Source organism: Mustela erminea, chromosome 2 (genome assembly GCF_009829155.1).
Source record: "Mustela erminea isolate mMusErm1 chromosome 2, mMusErm1.Pri, whole genome shotgun sequence".
In the NCBI taxonomy this organism is placed as follows: Eukaryota; Metazoa; Chordata; class Mammalia; order Carnivora; family Mustelidae; genus Mustela; species Mustela erminea.
The window spans coordinates 147323996-147344718 of NC_045615.1; the positions used below are offsets into that span (position 1 = coordinate 147323996).

The 20723-nt window shown below is 34.7% G+C and overlaps 1 protein-coding gene across 21 annotated transcripts in view; it reads left to right on the plus strand.

Annotated features, from left to right (window-relative positions):
- Window positions 1-20723, plus strand: part of ADGRL3 (adhesion G protein-coupled receptor L3) — an 827333-nt gene that overhangs the window by 461917 nt on the left and 344693 nt on the right. For all 21 annotated transcript variants that reach the window (XM_032334435.1, XM_032334436.1, XM_032334415.1 and 18 more), the window contains one exon: window positions 8201-8310. In XM_032334435.1, the coding sequence (XP_032190326.1) occupies window positions 8201-8310 (110 nt within the window). The remainder of the gene's footprint in view (window positions 1-8200; window positions 8311-20723) is intronic.

The following is a 20723-nucleotide window of genomic DNA, read 5'->3' on the forward strand; positions in this document are numbered from 1 at the left end:
CTATATTCTAGTTTCTGTAAAACGCTTTAAAAGTTTACCTTTATTTGTTGGGTAAATATAGCTCAGTTTCTCACATCTAATCCTTATAATTTAAGAATGTTACTTTATATGGTTAAAGGAACTTTACGTAAGTGCTGAAATTAAGGCTCTTGAGATGGGCAGATTATCCTGGATTATGGAGGAGACCTTAAATATAATCACAAGGGTCTTTATAGGGAAGCAAACAGATCGAAGAAGAAAGTGATGTCATGTCAAAGTGAGAAAAGGTTACTGTGATGTGGGACCCAAGCCAAAGAATGAGGGGATAACCTCCAGAAATTGGAAAAATGCAAGGAAACAGATTCTCTGAAGACTCTCCACAGGGCACCAATGTTGCCAACACCTTGGTTTTAGCCATGTAAGACTCATTTTGGATTTCTGATGTCCATACCTGTAAGAGAATAGATTTGCATAATTTTAAGTTGCTAAATTTGTCCCAGAAGCAACAAGAAAAGTAGAACAGCATCTTAGTTTCTGTACTCCTCACTAATCACTTTGGTCATGTTTTTACTTGCTTCTGTCAAATTACATTTTTCTAATATAAAGAAATGTTTGTGAAATTACATGTAAAAGAATGTAGAAAAGGGATGCCTGGGTGTCTCAGTCACTTAAGCATCTACCTTCAGCTCAGGGCATCATCCCTGGGTCCTGGTTTCGAGTCCCACATCGGGCTCCCCATTGAGCAGGGAGCTTCTCGCTCTGCCTGCCATTCCCCCTGGTTGTGTGCTCTCTCTCTGACTGACAAATAAATACATAAAATCTTTTAAAAAAAGAATGTAGAAAAAGAGAGACTTGTGGTTAATTACCTTGTGAAACATAGAATGTAGTTTTCATACGTGTCACAATGTGTTCTGTAAAGTCTCACATTAATTTTAGGTTGATATAGAATAATTTTTTTCAAAAACGAAAACACTTTATCACTTTTGTTACTCTTACTAAATTGCCACTTATTAAAAGTAGGCAACATTGGCAAAATCCTTTGTGAATACTTAGATGTATAGCTACAATATAAAAATGATGTTTTTTCTTTTTCATAGAGGGAAAGAGAGTGGAGAAGAGGGGCAGAGGGAGACAGAATCTTAAGAAGGCTCCGTATCCGGCGGGGAGCCTGCTGCAGGGCCCATCTCACAACCCTAAGATTAGAACCTGAGCTGAAAGTAAGAGTCAGGAACTGAAGAGTAAGCCACCCAGGCACCCCGAATTTTTTTTTTTAATGATAATGATTGATTTTTTTTCTCTGATTACTTAATTCTCTTATCATTTGAATATGATCTAGATGACTTATGACATATATGTCATATATATGTATGTATGACTATATATTGTATATGTATGTGTATATATTTATACACACATATATACACATATTATATATCTATGTGTGTACACACACACACACACACACATATATACATGCACCATGAAATGTGCCATGAAATATATGGTACATATATATGTGCCATGAAATAGTTGTCTTCTCCTTCCCAGGCTTCTAAGTCTGAAATGAACTCCAAGCAGCAGGTCTTTGAATGACAGGCAGTGAAAAATAAGGAAAGTATAAAAAAGTTTTTCTGTTGATTGACCCTGAACAAATAACAAATAACTGTCTTTTTTTTTTTTTTTTTAATAGAGAGAGGGAGGGGAGGAGAGAATCTTAAGCAGGCTCCCGGACGCCGAGATCGTGATCTGAGCCAAAATCAAGAGTTGGGTGCTTAACTGACTGAGACAGCCAGGAGTCCTAAAATGCTGCCTTTTTTTTTTTTTTTAAGATTTTATTTATTTATTTGACAGAGATCACAAGTAGGCAGAGAGGCAGGCAGGGTGGGAGGGAAGCAGGCTCCCCGCTGAGCAGAGAGCTAGAAGCGAGGCTCGATCCCAGGACCCTGAGATCATGACCTGAGCCAAAGGCAGAGGCTTTAACCTACTGAGCCACCCAGGCGCCCCTGCTTTTTTTTTTTTTTTAATATGGCTATATTTTATCATGAAAATCAGTTACTCTGATTACCTAAACTGCTTTCAGATTTAAATAGCAAAGTATTATAATGGTCATTTTTGCTTTTTTGTTTGTTTTTGCATAAACAGATACCTGTGAAACATTTTCCTTTCAGAGAATAGTGTTTTATATGATTCAAACTCTAATTTGTCATACATTAGATGCTGTGAAATACTTGGCTATACTAAGTCTGTGTGTGTTTCTTCACGTACATGCCATGTGAAACGCGATAATGCAATGACTAATTTGCTAACAAAAAGACACTCATAGAGCCTTTTGTTTTGTTTTGTTTTCACACTCTTCTATCTTGTCATTGCAATGATTTTCAGTGGAGTTTTACACATTTAACACTTACGTGGCTGCAGCATCATGTGAAAATTTCTTAACATCCCTGGGAATGCTTGTTTGAACACACTGATTTTTAGAGTGTAATAAGAATATGTGGTGGAAGCCTTTATTGATGGAGAACCCCTGTGGATTAGACTCCCAGCACATAAATCAAACAATAATAAACTTAAATTAATTTAATGGTACCATATTAAATTACTAGACCATGGAAGCAAACTAATACCATCCTTATATATCTATCATATGAGAAGTTTTAAAAATGTAGTTGAGGGTCATGTTTATATGCTTAACCTATAAATATTTGTAACCAAATGTGAGATAATAGCTGATGATTTTTATCTAGATAATAGAAGTTAAAACAAAGATCACTTTATTGTATTGAGCAGAAAAGTGGCTGATTATTTTATATATAAGAAGAACTTAAATGAATAGCAGATACGCACATAAACATAGCAATATCATTTTCACTATATGTTGCTGTGTTGCGGCAAATAGTGGTGCTTTTTTGTCCAAAGGTGGTTTTTTCATTATCACACTTAATTTTGTTCCTATGCTTCTCTGAACTATATTGGAATGAATTAGTAAGCAGAAAATGATTCCGTATCATATTACTAATCCTGTGATTATGTGTATCTTCCCTGGCAGTCATCATAATACATTAAAAAAATAAATAATTTTGCTTTAAAATTAGTGCTCATAATCAATAGCATTCAACATACTAAGTAACATTTATTAAAAAAACCTGATCAGTGGAGGGCAACTAGATGTGAGTTGAAGGCTTATATATGGGTTGAGTTCAAAGGACATGTTTTTGGTTTGTTTCTTTTGGAAACGTCTGCATAAATATTCATTGTTCCTTTCCTCCTTTATGCTCAGACACTGATCTTTCCAGTTGTTACATACCCATTTGGATTGAGGGGGCCTTGTCGTGTAATATTCATTTAAATTCAGAATCTCCTTGGAATGGATGATCCACATCATGACTGAAGGAATCTTGGGCCACTTGGATATTTTACACCTGATCTCTGCCCCATCAGATCATCATAGTACCCCTAAGAACCTGTCAGAGTGAATTAAATCAGTTCTCCAGAGTGACTGTGAAATGTACGAAGACATTCATACATTTAGACATTCGTACATTTCAGAAGATAGCAGTAAAATGGTTTTTAGGTCACTGTTCTGGAATCCAGTGGACTACCATTTGATTTGTGAGAGTCTGAAAAGTCATGTAACATCTTCACACCTATTCCCTCTTCTGTGAAATTGGAGGTAGTAATATTCATCTCATAAAAGAAGTGACAAGTAGGATATATATGAATATGTTTTCCAAGTGTGAAGGGTTACACAGATCTAGGACTTTGTAACTATAAATTTTGGACTTAGGGTGCCCCAGTTAAAGTAGTTTGCATATAGCTGATGACTTGGCTTACAGTTTTTTGTTTGTTTGTTTGTTTGTTTAAGATTTTATTTATTTATTTGAGAGAGACAGCAATCACAACTAGGCAGAGAAGCAGGCAGAGAGAGAGGAGGAAGCAGGCTCCCTGCTGAGTAGAGAGCCCGATGCGGGGCTTGATCCCAGGACCCTGGGACCATGACCTGAGCCTAAGGCAGAGGCTTTAACCCACGGAGCCACCCAGGCGCCCACAGTTTGTTTGTTTGTTTGTTTGTTTGTTTTTAATGTGAATCTTCTTTCTTTTAATGTTTATTATTTATTTTATTTATTATTTTATTTATCTTTAATTTATTGTTATTTATTTTATTATCTAGCCTAAACCCCAAGAGTGCCTTCCTGGCTGCTACTTCTTTTGTATTGAAAGTTCCTCTCAAAAGGAACAGTCTTTTGAAATGAAGTATTTTTAACCTGTCCTGAAACAAATGTTCATACTGGTAACCATGCTAACTATGACAACCAAAAGTGTACTTTGTGCATATATATGATATTTTACATTTTTTCTAATGCATTTTTATAAGCACATTAACCTTGTGAAGGGGTAAAGTAACTGGCTTAAAGGAATACAATAACTGGTTCCCATGTTATGTGAGTGAAAATTCAAATTCCAAGAGATTTCACTGAGAATAGTGTTTGGTATTTGTGAGTGCCTCCTGTCTACATACATTACTGTCTACCCTTAGCAACTTTCAAGTGTGCAATATAGTATTATTGACCATAACCACCAAGCTGTACATTGCATCCCATGACTTTATTATTTTATAACTGGAAGTGGTAACTTTTGACCCCCATCAGCCATTTCTCCTCAAAACTGTCTGCTGTTGGAGTGGATTTCTTTTTTATTGCATCAAGTTTCTGTTGAAAAAATATTGAAACTTCTATCACTGTAAATAAGCCTTAATACTTTCATAAGATTATGAGGTTTTCTCTGTGAATATTAGTGGATTAGGATGCATTTGACCATATTATTGAGGTCTTTTCTCATCCTTTATTATGTGTTCTAAAAGTATCTTTAATATCAAGGATACTGAAAATCATTTTTCAATTTATATTTATATTAAAAGTAAACAATGAAAAATTCTAAGTTTAGGGGACCTGAGAACATTTGATTATTTTATTTCACATTTATCATCTATAGTATTTTAGAATGAATTTACTTTAACGATTTTGACATCACTACAAAAGTATATAAAAGTACTCTTACTTGTGTATATTGTTCATTGTTCAATAAGCTTTCATCAGAAGTATAGTTCATTTTATTTTTATTTACAGTGATTGAAATTAGAACAGAACCATAAAACTTCTGTTTTTGGAATGTAGTCTTTAAACAATATTAGAATGTATCATATACAAGAATAATATTCTAGATTATCTACCTTTCTCCCTGATTTTTAAGAATCTTAACTTATAAAGAACATTTAATATAATCATTTGTAAAATATGGAATTACTTTGAAAAGTTAATGTTTTAAAGTCTTGCTGTTCAGTGCAGAACAATGATGATAATGACTGCAAATATATTATTGGTATAGCATGTTTTGGTTTATATATCTTCTCACATATATATCCCACTAATTGAAAGGCTTTTTTGAGTTATTTTTGGTTAACGTTGAGTAAGATATTTGGGACTCACAAAGGTGTCTAATGTTTACAGCAAATGATCAGCCAATTTTCTTATATATGCAAAAATAATATTTTTGTAAAAAATAATATGTAATATGTAAACTGGTTGGTGCACATATCTAGATAGATAAGCGGATAGGTGAATTAGTATACTGGTCATACATCTTTTAATCTAGTCTATATGGACATAACCATTTGAAATCTCTGATTTAAGACCACTTTCTGTGTACTTTGATAATTGTAAATTTTTTTTTAAGATTTTATTTATTTATTTGACAGACACAGATCACAAGTAGGCAGAGACGCAGGCAGAGAGAGAGAGGAAGGGAAGCAGACTCCCTGCTGAGCAGAGAGTCCAATCCAGGGTTCAATCCCAGGACCCCGGGATCATGATCTGAGCCGAAGGCAAAGGCTGAGCCACCCAGGCGTCCTGATAATTGTAAATTTTAACCTTTACACTCAACCCATACATTGCTAGTGATCTGTCTGTTGATATAAAACATTGATTGTTTAAATAATAAAAGATGTGTTAGTTGCTTTTCCATATTAGAATATTATAAGAGTTCACATAACTTCTAAATGAATTTTATTATCTGAGCTGTAGCGATTAGAATAAAATGTTGATAATAGGGTATAAAACGAGTTGATGAAGAAAGAAAGCAACACACACACACATATATATAATATATATATTTTCAAATTTGCCCTGACTTAATGACTGCAGATCAGAAATACTACTTTTACAGAATATGTGCATTTTACTAAATTTCATGATGTATACTTCTTTTATTGTTAATTATTTCTACTTCAAAAGTATTCCTGATATTTTTCTTTGATGAAGAAAAGATGAAGAAGAAATAACTGTAGGTTTTTATATCTTCTCATTTTATAAATACCTGAGATTGACTTATGATGGTTTTTTTTCCCAAGGCATGATGTGAAAATCGTATGCCTTAACTGCAAAGAAACATGTATCTAATCTTGATACATCATTTTCAAAAAGTTTTCTTTGTAGAAGGGAAGTCCTGCTATTTTTTGAAAGTCTGAATACACTAACACGGCAAGGTGCCTCCTTGCAGCATATGTGTGAGAACAGCCACATAGACGCTGATGTTATTACACGGCTGTCTGATAATCGCCCTCAGACATTAAATCCACACAAAAGAACTTTGGGGAACATGCTGATCCTCAACATTAACTATTAGGCTAAATTGCCTGATAAGTATGGAATATTGACTTTTATTAATCTTCCACTGATTGCATAGAATATATTTTTCAGCTTACAGCATTCACTAATGAATCAATTTTAATTTAGGGACTAAATAAAATCTTCATTAAGGCCAACAAATGGTAGCCTCCAGTAAACACAAAGCATTTTCACAGTAAATCAAGCTAAAGACTGCCCTCGATGCTCCTTATTCTGCCAGTATCAAAGAAGGATACAGAAGTATATGGTCATATCAGAGAGTGAAGCATTTCTTCAAGAAGGTATAATGACAAATACTAGCCATGAGGGACTGTATTTCTGAGATGAATAAACAAGCACATTAAACAGGACAACTAGAATGTCTCATCCCATACAATTAGTGGCAATATTATAGTTGGAAAGAAAAAACCATGATTTTTTCTATAGAAATATCTACCTATCAATAAATTATCAAATCTAGACAATTTCTGAGCAAAATTGACCGTAGCAAACCCATTCTGAACTTGGGCGTCTTTTTCAAAATAAGGATCAGTTTCATTATATGTATCTTTACCCATGATTAAGTCTGCACAGCCCAGATTTGTTTAACCCAATTGCCACAAAATGAATAGTTTATATTTCTACTTCAGCAGTGGTTTTTGATTATTCTCTTTGGAGATTTAAAATTATTTTAAATGATAGGAGATTGGCATTGGTGAAAATCAATCTGTGAGGTTAATGTAATTATTTATCTGAACAAGGGAACATGAGCGTCAATTCTTAAAAAATAGTTTTACTTACAGTGTTAGTTATATATTCGTATACATTAAATTTTACATATATTTTATATTCAAATATTAAATTTTTATTGATTTTTTAAAAAGTTTGGCTAAAAGTTTTTCCACATCGTATTTTCACTGCCTTTAAAGTGGATATCATGATAATTGGCGAATTTATTTTACAATTTCTTTTTTTTTTTTAAGATTTTATTTATCTGTTTGACAGATATCACAAGTAGGCAGAGAGGCAGGGAGAGAGAGAGGAGGAGGAGGAAGCAGGCTCCCCGCTGAGCAGAGAGCCCAATGTGGGGCTTGATCCCAGGACCCTGGGATCATGACCTGAGCTGAAGGCAGAGCCTTTATCCCACTAAGCCACCCAGGCGCCCCTATTTTACAATTTCTAATAAAACTCTGTAGTCATATTTTCTCAATTTTTAAAAAATAATGGAAGTTTGTAATTCTACTAAATTGTCCTTACCTGTGTTCACATTGGCAGTATTCTATGGACCAGTTAGTGTTGCTTAAGCAGTATTTAATTTCTAACTCAAAATCATACCATTTTCCCTGAAATATTAAATTTGTTAGTAGGAGTAAACTGGATGAACTGATTTTTATTTCTAGTTTTTTAAGTGTACCACAGATTTTTCCTTCAAAGGTCTAAAATTCTAAACTGACCAAAACCTTATGTAAACTCTTTGTAACAAGAACCAAAATAAAATTAGTACTGGTGTTAGTAATGATTTAACTTCCATAAATTTATTATCTCTTTTCTCTTGACTTCAGGTGCAATAACAGAACGCAGTGTGCAGTGGTGGCAGGTCCTGATGTTTTTCCAGACCCGTGTCCAGGAACCTATAAATACCTGGAAGTGCAGTACGAATGTGTCCCTTACAGTATGTATATTCCTGTTCTGTTCTTGTGAAAAGATACTAAGCTTTGTTTTGCATGCATTGACAAAGTATTCTCTATGAAAGCATAAGAATTATCACATTTTTACATGTTTTTTTTTTTTAAAGACTGGCTACTTTGAATTTTTCAAGATCATATATCCGCCCACCATTGGAATAATTAGATGTTGTGTGCAGGATTCTGCAGCATCCATTTTGACTACACATTTCTGTATATCAATACTCATTCTAAAAGGTTTCTTAATGTAAGAATTTAAAATTTTTAGAAGAAAGTTGAAATGAATGACATGCCAATACTGCATCCTTCTATGTCCAAGCAAATGGAAAGTGAAAATGAGTAATATACTTACATAGTATTATATTATGTAAATATTATATATAATATTATGAATTGCTATATATAACATTATATAATGTTAATTTTATATAATGATAGTGGCATAGAAATTGATAAACTTTAAGTTTAATAGAAGCAGTTATGTCTAATCTATAAATGCTGTCAACATTTTGAGGATGAGAAATATATTCACCCAGAAGGAACAAACTGAAAAGAAAACACAAAAATTACATGAACTAAAGCATTCTTCAGAATTTACCTTTTACAGCCTCAAGAAGTTTTCTTTGCAACTTTTCAGTCAGATAGGGCATATGCCAACCACATATTTTTTCTTCAGGAATAATGAAGAATCAAACCATCAAAACTGGAGCATTTTTCTGACTTTTCTACCCAAAGGAAGAATCACCATTTCATAGAAATATTTTTGATCTGACTATTTATTATTCATGGGATTTCTTAGTGAAGATCACTCAGGAAGTCCTGCATTCTCACATTACATATTCAGTTCATCCCAAGAGTAGAAGACACTGGAGATCGCCCATAAATCCCAGGTTCCAACTTCCTTTGACATCTCTGAAGAGAAGTATCTGGGGGTCAGCCAGTGTAGCTGTGCCAAGAGATAGGTCGAAGCTCGCCTCATTTCTGCTTATTTAAGAAGCAGCACATTACTCATAAACTGTAAGTTGTGCATAATCTAATAATAGAGAGCAATTTGGCCAGCAAGAAATGAATTGAAATTTTAAAGTAATAATGAAAGCAGTCGAGAGAAAATTTCATTTTTGTTCTATTTATTTGTAATTCATTAGAGAAAGTTTATCTGGTGCAGTCTTAGAAGCTAATTTTCCTTGTTATAACAGAAATCGTAAGCGTATGGGTTCTATTGAAATCTCCACTGAAGTTATGCTTCGTGTACACTGTTATCTCTAGGGATCCTTCTGTGGAAAGATAAAGCTCTTACTGACCAGTTATTGTTCATTAGTGATATTTTAAGGTAAAAATATTTGCCTTTTGCAACTTTGTCAATTATCTTTAGATTATATAATAAGATCTTTGTGAATTATGTAGAATAGCTGTTTCCAAAGGCATTTTATAAAAATCCACCATAAGGAATACCTCATTTTTAAAGACAGTTTGAGGAAACTTTCAGTCATATTTTTGAAACATGAAGGCTGAAGTAGGAAATGTCAAGCTAGATTTTTTCACAATTTTTAAATATTAAAGAATTTCACAGCTGTCTCTTCCATTTTCTGTATTTCTTCAGAATTTCTTTGAGGACAACTACTCCAAAATCCTCTGGCCAACTTATTTTGAAAAATCATCTACTTAAATCATTTCAATATAAACAAGAATTTGTGCATACCCTTTGGCATAAAAGGAGTATGGTTTACCACATTATCTCCTTTCTCTTTTACAAATTTTCAGAGATGAATTATTTGATTTCTGCATATCCTGTATATACAGGTTTCTGGTATCCTTAAAATCTATGGATCACCTTAGATGTATATCCATTATGTTAAAATATTCATCTGATTATTTTATTAAATATTAAATTAAAGTGCAGCCACTTGCCTGTTAACATACTGGTTTAAGTTACATGGGTTAGTATGATTGCCCTTGTTTGAATATCTTCAGTATGATTCAGTTGAAAGTGTAATGTGTAATTGGGATTCATTTAGTAAATTTAACATGATTTTAAAAGGAAAAAAAATACACAAGGAAGTATAAACCATGAAGTAAAGTATAGTGACTTACTTGAAAGGTAGATTGGTTTAATGGGAAAATACCACCAGAGATCAGGAAGCCTGGGTTCAGAATATGGTCTGGTTACTTAACAGAAAAGCATAGGTCCTTAAGCAAAGGTAAACTATTAAATTTTTCTTGATCTCACTTTATAGACATTCCCTGATCTGTAGTAAGTTGATTTAGATCAACACTAAGTTCTTTTTCTTATCTCTAGCTTAAAATACAGACTTTTCCAATGCTGTAAAAGAAAAAAAAAAAAATCAATTACTTAAAATTGGCCACCATTTATTGGCACTTACTACATCTTATTTACCACATGGGTTAAATATTTACATATATTATTTTATTTAATTTTCATTATATCCTTCCTGTTAGGTATGAATATCACTATTCTGACTGAAGCTCAGTAGGATAAGTTAATGTTTCATGTAAAATACAGAGTAGCTGGAAAATGATATAGCCAAGATTTGAGCCTGTCTCTAATACCTGTTAAGGACACAGCGATAATTCTACCCAGAGATTTTCTCCTCTATATTTTCATGAGTTATCCAATCTTGTTTAACTCTTAAAATTTTCATCACTGTAGTTATGGCACATGGTGGAAGCAAATGCTTCAAGGGCCTGAATCTTTTTTTTTTTTTCTTTTTTAAGGTTTTGTTTATTTATTTGCCAGGAGGAGAGGGAGAGAGAGAGAAACAGGCTCCCTGCTGAGCAAGGAGCCTGATGCAGGACTCAATCCCAGGACCCCGGGATCATAACCTGAGCCCAAGGCAGTCGTGTAACCATCTGAGCCAGCCAGGCGTCCAGCTGGACTCTTTTTGTTAGTTCTTTTGCTACTTAACTTTGAAGAGGTTTTTATGCCTTTCTTAAAATAGCTGGTTCGCTGCAAACTTTTATCTTCCCAATCACCTGAGAAAGCATAATGACAAAAAGGAGTTCAGCTATAAAACTTGTGTCCACAGTTTGGAATGAGGCTCTTAGCTAAGTAGTAACTTAAGAAGTTATTTAAATCACCCATATTATAAGAGAAATCCTTGTATGTAATATATTTATTGAAATATCCCTAATGTGTTATTAGGAGGTAAACTTCAGACTTAGGATTCGTTGTTAGTTTTAAATTTTTCTAACTGAACACCTCAATAAACAAATTATGTTAGGTTCTATTTGTTATACAGTTCCGTAATACCCATTTTCATTTTTAAGACAACAAACTTCATTATATATAAGTGATATATTTGATCTTTATGAATGTTTTCTTCTTAATATGGAGATGTGGGAAAAATACTATTATTAAATTTTCTTTCTTTATATAGACTCTGTGTGTGAGTTCTCTTGGTAATATTTTTAAAGTGATACTTTCCCATGGAAAAATATAGAAAAAAGTGAGAATATCAAAATATAGATAAAATATGTGGGAAACATTAATATTAATAATACGTTAACATAATAAAGGTGATAGACATAAAAATTCAGCAAAATTCTTTGCTTCACATCAGAAATGTGGAGTTAAAATATCTGAGATAAGCTTGCGATATATTTTTTAAGCTTGCAATAATTTTTTGCAGAGGTTTTGGCGTCAATAAATAGGTACATGGTTAAACAATGACAGTTTTAGAAGAACCTTAACCTGAATCAGATGGTATGACTTTTTTCTTTCTTTCTTTCTTTCTTTTTTAAGATATTCATAGGAAAGAAAGTTTTAAAAAATAGTGATCAAAAACTATTTTGTGAGGCCACTTTCTTTGAGTGAATCCTAAGTCTGAAGTTTACCTTCTAATAACACACTTCTCTGAATTGCTATAGTTCTTTTTTTTTTTTTTTTAAAGATTTTATTTATTTATTTGACAGAGAGAGATCACAGTAGACACAGAGGCAGGCAGAGAGAGAGAGGAGGAAGCAGTCTTCCTGCTGAGCAGAGAGCCCGATGCGGGACTCGATCCCAGGACCCTGAGATCATGACCTGAGCTGAAGGCAGCGGCTTAACCCACTGAGCCACCCAGGCACCCGAATTGCTATAGTTCTATTTAATTTTTCCTAATTCTCAGCCTTCTCCCTCCTGCCTGTATTTTCTTGTTTGGGTTCACAGATCTCCTGTTTGTGACCAAATTTGGGACAGGTGAATCAATGCGTTTCTCGGTTCCTGTCACACCTTAGTCGCAGTGTGACTTTTATAGCCTTCGCATTTACTTTTGAGTTTGATTTTCCTCCTGAGTGTTTTGTTGTTGTTGTTGTTTTCCTCCTGGGAGATGACCCAGATATTCAGAGGTTAAACCACAGCGTTTATCATGCCACACTCTGGCTGTCTACCTTGCTTCTTCGTGTCGCATTTCCATTCCTTCTGGCCTGATCGGGGATTGAAATCGTGGCATCTTCAGGTAGAGTTTCCCTCATTTAGCTGGTTCACAGGGAAGATTTGTGTCAGGAGGAAAACAATAAAACAACTAACCACCAATGTAGAGTATTTCTGAGCAAAGAATCTTTACTTTGTATCCTGCTGACAATTTGTCTTTCTTCCAAGGCGTACAATTTCACGCACATTACACTCAGAAAGTGCTTGTCTTTTCTCACAGTCCTGCTTTTCTCTTCAGTGCTTTGTTTGTTCCTTTTAGAAATACAAACCACATATTACTTCTTCTAGCAACCTTTTCTTGCGGTGGATTTTCTTAAGAAATGGAGAGAGGGAGCACGCTATTTGGAGAGCTACTAGAAATGAGTGGTTTAACCGATCTTATGTTACACCACTTACAGATTTTCTCACCATTCACATCAGCCATCTGAAGTTACGTGTGATTGTCTATGGAAAAACATGCAAAATGAGTATTACCGGAAAATTAATATTTATAAACAATGACATAATCTATTAGTTTTTGTCTTTTTTTTTTACTCTAAGAATAAGCATTATACTTCAACATTTAAAACAGACAAGTGTTTATTTAGTTATAAATAACTAAATATATTTTTGCTAGTAATATTCAAATGGGTGCATATTTTAATATATGCATTCTTTAGTTCTTACTATGTAAAAAATACTTATATATTTTATAACACAAGTGCCAAAATTAGCCCATAGGTTTAATTTTTAAGATGGCACAGAAATGTCAAGATATAGGTTGATTGCTTCTGCCCCAGTACATTTTTCAGTTTCTGACACAGAGGAGACATTCGAGAAACATGTATTAGATGGTTAGAGAAAAAAAGAAAATTAGTCAAAATGTCTCCTCCCAAAGTATTCTGTTCACAACTAGAATGATTAAACTCAAGAAACTCTAGTCTACAAACAAGACCTTATTAATTCAAATGGAAGATCTATGGTAAAAATATAGAGTATATGAATTTCAGTTCCTTCAAGTTGTTTGGTGATTTTATTCCTCAAGTATGCTACCAGCAACCAGTTTTTCCTATTATTCTTCCCTGAGCCTCCAAGTAACGTAGCAAGTATTATCCCTTAAATATTGGTCCCTTTCTAAGAGTAGGGTCAATTATTTAAATTCTCTTTTAGAAAAAAAAATATTTTTTAGAATAATATTTATTAAAATAACTATCAGATTCTTCCTCTTTCTTTCTTTGAAGAGAAAGAGAGCAGGGGAGAGAGAGAATCTTTAGCAGGTTCCACACTCAGCGTCGAGTCTGACACGAGGGTCAGTCTCAGCATCTCAGGGTCTTGAGCCATGACCGAGAGTCCAATGCTTAACCGACTGAGCCACCCACGTGCCCCTTACTTTTCTCCTTTTGCTCTTCCACTGCACTTTCTTTCCTTCTCTCTCAAACATTTTTTCTCTATTTCACAGTACCTTATACGTGACAGATAATCCATAAATATTTTAGAAATGAATCAGTGATTACCTAATAAAGTTTGCTAATATGCCCAAAATATCATATATTCATAAAAATTATTAGGAAACGAGAAGAATAGACGGACCATGCTTTCTTGGAGGTCAGAATCCTAAACTCTCTCGTACCTTTTTCTAGCTGCTCATAGGTTTATGGAAATTATTTTCAACTAAATGATGCCATTTGCTTTCAAGACATCCCACTTATCTGTCATCGCTCAACATCTGTTATATACCAGGGACTGCTACACGTGTTGGCACGTAAAACTATGCAAAAAGATTCTGCCCTCCATGAAATTAATCAAATGGGGCTCAGTCCCCGAAGTTATAGTGTTTTTAGTTCAGCAAAGCAATGGAGCATTTCACATTAGCAATGCACACCCACCCCATAGTGGCTAGTGTGGGGTTGAGGATGGGTATCTTCAGGGACTGTTTTCTAAAGGAAATGACTCTTGAGCGGAGTCCTAAAGAATGAGAAGGACAAGCATTTGTAACAGATGGGACAGTGTAAGATAAGAAACTGTACAGTGAATGTGAAACCAAACAGACTGATGTTTCCATAAAATACAGAACATAAGAGTGACAGGGGAGATGGACATGCCCATTGGCAGGTAGAAATTGTGACCTCCCTGTAGGCTGTGATTCCTCTATCCCAGTGTAGAGCACAGAAAAGACAATAAAAAACTGGAAAGACAAATTCACCATAAAATGCAGAGCCTACATTTCCTTCATCAGTGATAGACTAGAACTGGGGGGGGTGGGGAGGGGGTGCTGCTTCCTTTAAATAGGGTCTGTTCTTCTCAAATAGCTATATTATCCAGGACTTATCATATTGTACCTGGTTCACTATAATCATTTAAAATGGCTTCTGAAGATACTTAACTTTGCAACTCTTTTTCTAGAGTTTTGATGTAATCAGTGCTAATAGATGTAAAAAACACTTCTAAATTGTTACTATATTTCTTAATTTTCAAAAGATAGAGAGTTGGTATACTAACAAAAATTCTACCTAAAGAAGTTTTTTGGTGCCTAATATGGGTCAGTCCCTATGTTAGGTGCTGGGGAAAAATAGATATGGGCCCTATAAAGCTGGCAGGCTTGGGAGATAAGGCAACATCACATGAACCAAAACATATAATCATTAAAATCATTATATGATATAATAACCATTTTATCATATAATAAAATCATTATATCATATATAATATAAACCATATAATCATTAAAGATTGAAATAAAATGCAAGAAGAAAATAAGTACAGTTGTATGATAGAGAGTAGTGAAAGGGCCAGCTCACCTAAGGTGTTGTGAAAGATGTGAAGAATGCAGTAGGCAAAGAGTCTGGGGGAAAAAACTTCCAAGGCAAATAGAAGAGTAGTAATGAAGACCCCCAGGTGGGGAAGAGGTCAGCCTATTCTCAGACCTGATTGAAAGTTAATGTGACTACGGTCAAGATGAGGGGAGTGACTTGGAGAGAAACAGGCCAGCGACTAGTACTGCTAATACCCTTGTTAATGAAGCAGTGATTTCTTTGAAGGTTCTAAGATTTATTAAGAATCAAAACACAGGGGCATCTGGGTGGCTTAGTTGGTTAAGCATCTGCCTTCAGCACAGGTCATAATGCCGGGGTGCTGGGATCAAACCCCACACTGGGCTCACTGCTTGGAGAGCCTGCTTCTTCGTCTCTCTCTGCCTGCTGCTCCACCTGCTTGTGCTCTCTCTCTCTCTCAAAAAAAAAAAAAAAATCAGAATATGTTTGCAAAATGAAATTGAATAAACTGGCATTCTCTTTAAAATATGTAGTGTAAAAAATACTGCATGATTCTACAATAATATAAAGATAAACTTGCATCAAATAAGTCAAACATCAGGTGGCATCAATATTTAGATAAGCTCTGGGGACGCCTGGGTGGCTCAGTGGGTTAAAGCCTCTGCCTTCAGCTCAGGTCATGATCCCAGGGTCCTGGGATTGAGCCGCGCATCGGGCTCTCTGCTCAAAGGGGAGCCTGCTTCCCCCTCTCTCTCTGCCTGCCTCTCTTTCTACTTGTGATCTCTGTCAAACAAATAAATAAAATCTTAAAAAAAAACATTTAGATAAGCTCTGTATATACTTCCGGTAGATGAATAATATGTAAATGTATGCGTAGATGCTAATTGTAAGGGAACAAGATGAATTGAGAGTATTAAACAAATTAACTGGATTACCAGTATTAGGAAAAGATTTGGTTTAGGAAGTACAGTGTTGTTATAGACATAAATAAAGTTTGAGAGGTTAACTTAACTATGTCCATTTGCTTTATTTGAAATAATAAAATTATAGAGCTTGGACACTTAAACTTAATTCAAAGAAATTTTTACAACGTGCTCTAACTGAGAAGCATAAACATGCAAGATTAAAAAAGACATAGAATGTAACGTTTTGTTTTTAAAATACACTGATGTAAGTGGGCCCCTGGTGGCTCAGTTGCTTAAGCTTCTGACTGTTTGATTCCTGCTCAGGTCATGATCTCAGAGCTGTGGAATTGAGCCCCACATTGGGCTCCACACTTAGCACGCAGTCTGCTTAAATTAATCCCTCTCCTTATTGAGGAATTTCTGAAATGGAAGGATATCCCAGTTCATGTGAATGCTAGAAAATTTTTTAATTGCTTAAAATTTTTTCAGAACCCTTCTATATATCCCAAAGACATTTAAACAATTAAGTTCTTATCTGGCCGACTCCATAATGATGCTCCCCAAAATATCCATATCTGGAACCTGGGAATTTTTACCTTAAGTGACAACAGGGACTTTGTAGATGTGATTAAATTTAAGATCTGGAGTTGAGGAGATCATACTGTATTATCCAAGTAGATGGAAGGTAATTGCAAATGTCCTTCTAAGAGCAGGCCAATGTTGGAAACAGGATATATGACAACAGAGACAGAGGCTAGGGTGAGACAGACGAAGATAGGGAAAGGGCCACCAGTCAAGGAATGCAGGCAGCCTCTATGAAGCTGGGGGAACAAGGAATTCCCCACCCCGCCTAGAGCCTCCAGAATGGATACAACTCTTCACTTCAGCCCTTAGCACCCATTTTGGACTTCTGACCTAAGTGTTGTTTGAAACCTCTACATTTCTAAATTTAGGTTATCATATTTTTCTTATCATATTTTTTTAAAGATTTTATTTCTTTGGCAGAGAGAGATCATAAGTAGGCAGAGAGGCAAGCAGAGAGAGAGAGAGAGAGAGAGAGAGAGGAGGAAGCAGGCTCCCTGCCTAGCAGAGAGCCCGATGCGGGACTCAATCCCAGGACCCTGAGATCATGACCTGAGCTGAAGGCAGAGGCTTAACCCACTGAGCCACCCAGGCAGCCCTTCTTATCATATTTTTAAAACATAAGCATATAAACCTTCTGTAATGGACAGGCGAGATGTAGGGAGTGCAGCATGTTATTATAGACAGAAGTCATGTCAATTCTCTTTATAATGTACCCTATGGTAGATAATCCCAAGGCAAGTGAGGATTTATTAAAATTAATTTTACTGTATTACACTTACCTACTATTTATGTGAGGCAGCAAAAGAAAAATAAATGATGGGTAAATAAGGAGTTGATTGTGAATATATGAGCTACGTAAATAGCATGAATAAATGTACTGAGTTTCCCTGTAAATTTAGTTGTATCTTTATGTAGGAATTTCTCACAATAACTGACTTGTAATACCTGAATGTAATTCATATGTATAGACTTCCCAATCTGCTCTGTACGTATTAATTGAATTTTTTTTTACCAACATTTAGTGAAAATCTAATCTTTAAAATATTGCATCATTCAGATACCCCCAATAATATAAATATGACTAGCTCTTACCGTCTAAGAACCCATAATCTCATCATTTATCATCCTTCAAGTAATCACATCAAGTTAGAATCAAAGCCTAGAAGGAAACTAAGTACCATTTAGTTTTTATTAATATTATTTTATAAATGTATTATCTTCTCTCTATGCTAATTGCTTTTCAACTTCAATTAGAACAGAAATCAATGCGGAATAGAACAGTACGTGATACGGAGAAAGAAGTGGCTGTTCCTACGTACATCTTCTATGGCAAAGACATATTACCTACGCTCTTTGTCAGTTCCGACCACATTTTCCCTGTGCTCATGTCTCCTAGTTCTCTCAAGCATTGGACCATGTAAGAGTGGTTAAGAGTGAGAGCCTGGAAATTGACATTCTGACTTTGCCAATTACTAGCTAAGTTCTCATGAAGTTGTATACTACTCTGTGAATGAGTCTCTTCATATAGAAAATAAGGATGATACTCAAATCTCAGACTTTCTGTGAAAATTAAAAAGAAATGTATGCTAAAAGCCTAGTGCCGTGATGACAACATTGGAAATGCTCTTTATATAATTGCTGTCTGACTGAATCTACATATTGCCTCTCACCTGTTTTCTGTGCCATCATCCTCTGGGGCTTGGAATTATGTAATGCTGGTAACTTAACCCAGGATTTGGGGAGACCCCTGACATCCTAGACTTCTAACTTTCTCTAGTTCTTTTGACTACTGGTGCAGTTTTACAAGACTTCTATCTCAGTTCTCCATCTTTCATTTCAGATTACATCTGAAATGTGAGTCCTTCGCAGATACAAGGTCATCTGCTATGTGATTTAGCTCAATTCTTTCTTATGGGTTACTCTTTTTAATCCCAGTGTGATGACTAAGCCACGTCAGACAACTTTTTTCTGAGTCCACACTCAGTCCACTGGGTTTCTGTGAGTTCTTTTGTCACCTGAATTTCAGGCTCTGCACCCCTTTGGATTTGACTGCTGGTACTGGAAATTGCATGAATCACACCAAGCTTGCCATGGAGGTTGGGCATTGTATCTTTTATTTTCATGCTTTTCTCACTGGTGTTAGCTCTTTTACTACCAATTAATTTATTTCCAGTCCTATTTCTTCTCATAGGCAGCAAGAGGTAAAGAGGTATCAATTACTCAAATGTCTCCAGGTGGACCCTGACAACGTTCTATTTCATTCAACAAATATAGGTTAAGTCTCTATTATATGAGTCTTCACAGACTATTTCTAGGAAATAACGGTGGAATTTAAATTTAAAGCAACCTAAATCCATCTTTAATTTTCTAATAGGTGAAGAAATTGAGAGTCAGAATAAGTAAAATAGTCAATGATTATGTAGTTAGAACTTACTGACTCGTAATTGGCAATCAAATTCTCTTTCCATCATGCTACTTTCTCTCTCTCTCTCTTTTTTTTTTTTAATTTCAGAGTAGTTTTTCTATAGCTTAGAGATGTAAGGAGTGATTAAAACGTACACTCAAAAATATAAAAGATCTAAATATATCCTCTTTAACTGAAATTTGGCATTCTAGCCCAGTGCCTCATTTTAATTCAAATTCTTTCAGAAAAATTTTAGAATTCAAAATGGTCCTAAGGTGAAAGCTTGATTATTTGGTCTTTGTTTGCCTTCAGTATGGCCCATAATTAACACAATTAATGATGGCATATTGAGATATCAAAAAACCCAGCTTTCTCCATATGTGAGAGATCAGTCTTTTTGTGCATAGTGCTAGATTTCAAGCTATTAGTCCTTTCTCATAAATTTATTTCAAAATTGCCTCAAGAAATTCCATAAGTGAACATTTTTAGAGAAAGTGGGCTATGCAATTTGCTTTTATGTTCACTATATAGTAAATCACTGCACGCTAACAATTTTGCTTTTTGGAATCCTTCAAATAGACATTCAAGTTTCTGTGACAAATCTTTTCTTGTCTCGGTTTTGAGAACAGCTTGAAATAAGTTCAGTGCTCAATAACATTGAAATTTCATAGATGCCAAAAACTGTAGTTAAAAGACACACCCATACGCACAACTAATGGAATTATTGAGAGAAAAATTAATCTCTTCCAAAAAGCCTAACATAAAATTTCCTTTACTGTGATTTTCCTTGACTTGTTTCCCTTCCTATTCTCCTGACCTCTTAGAGAACTCATTGATGTTAAGTTCATCAAGATAAGAGGAAAGGCTCAGAAGGAAGTTCGTATTCAAATTTGTTGGAAACAAAAATGCATTCATTCCTACAACAAAGCTTCTTTTTTTTTCTTTTGGATTCATTCTGATTGTTCAAGTGCCAAGAGAACTGATAACTGGTTGCTTATATGTATCAGAGTCTAATAGAAACTTTTTATGGCAGTATTTTGGTCCTATCCTGATCTATTACTTGCCAAGAGATAACCAATCAAGTGTAATTCAAAAAAAAACCAAAAAAAAAAAAATGATACAAAACAACAACAAAAAAAACCACACCCCAAACAGAAATAAAAACAAAAACAAAAGTCTACTGAGTAAAGGAATATTATTGGGGATATTAACAGGCAAACTTCTAAGAATTCCTCATTCCTACTTTATCATGCACTTTCTAATGCTCTTATTAAATGGGTTCAAATACCAAGGTTGGGTATCATCAATTATGACTGTCTTCCCT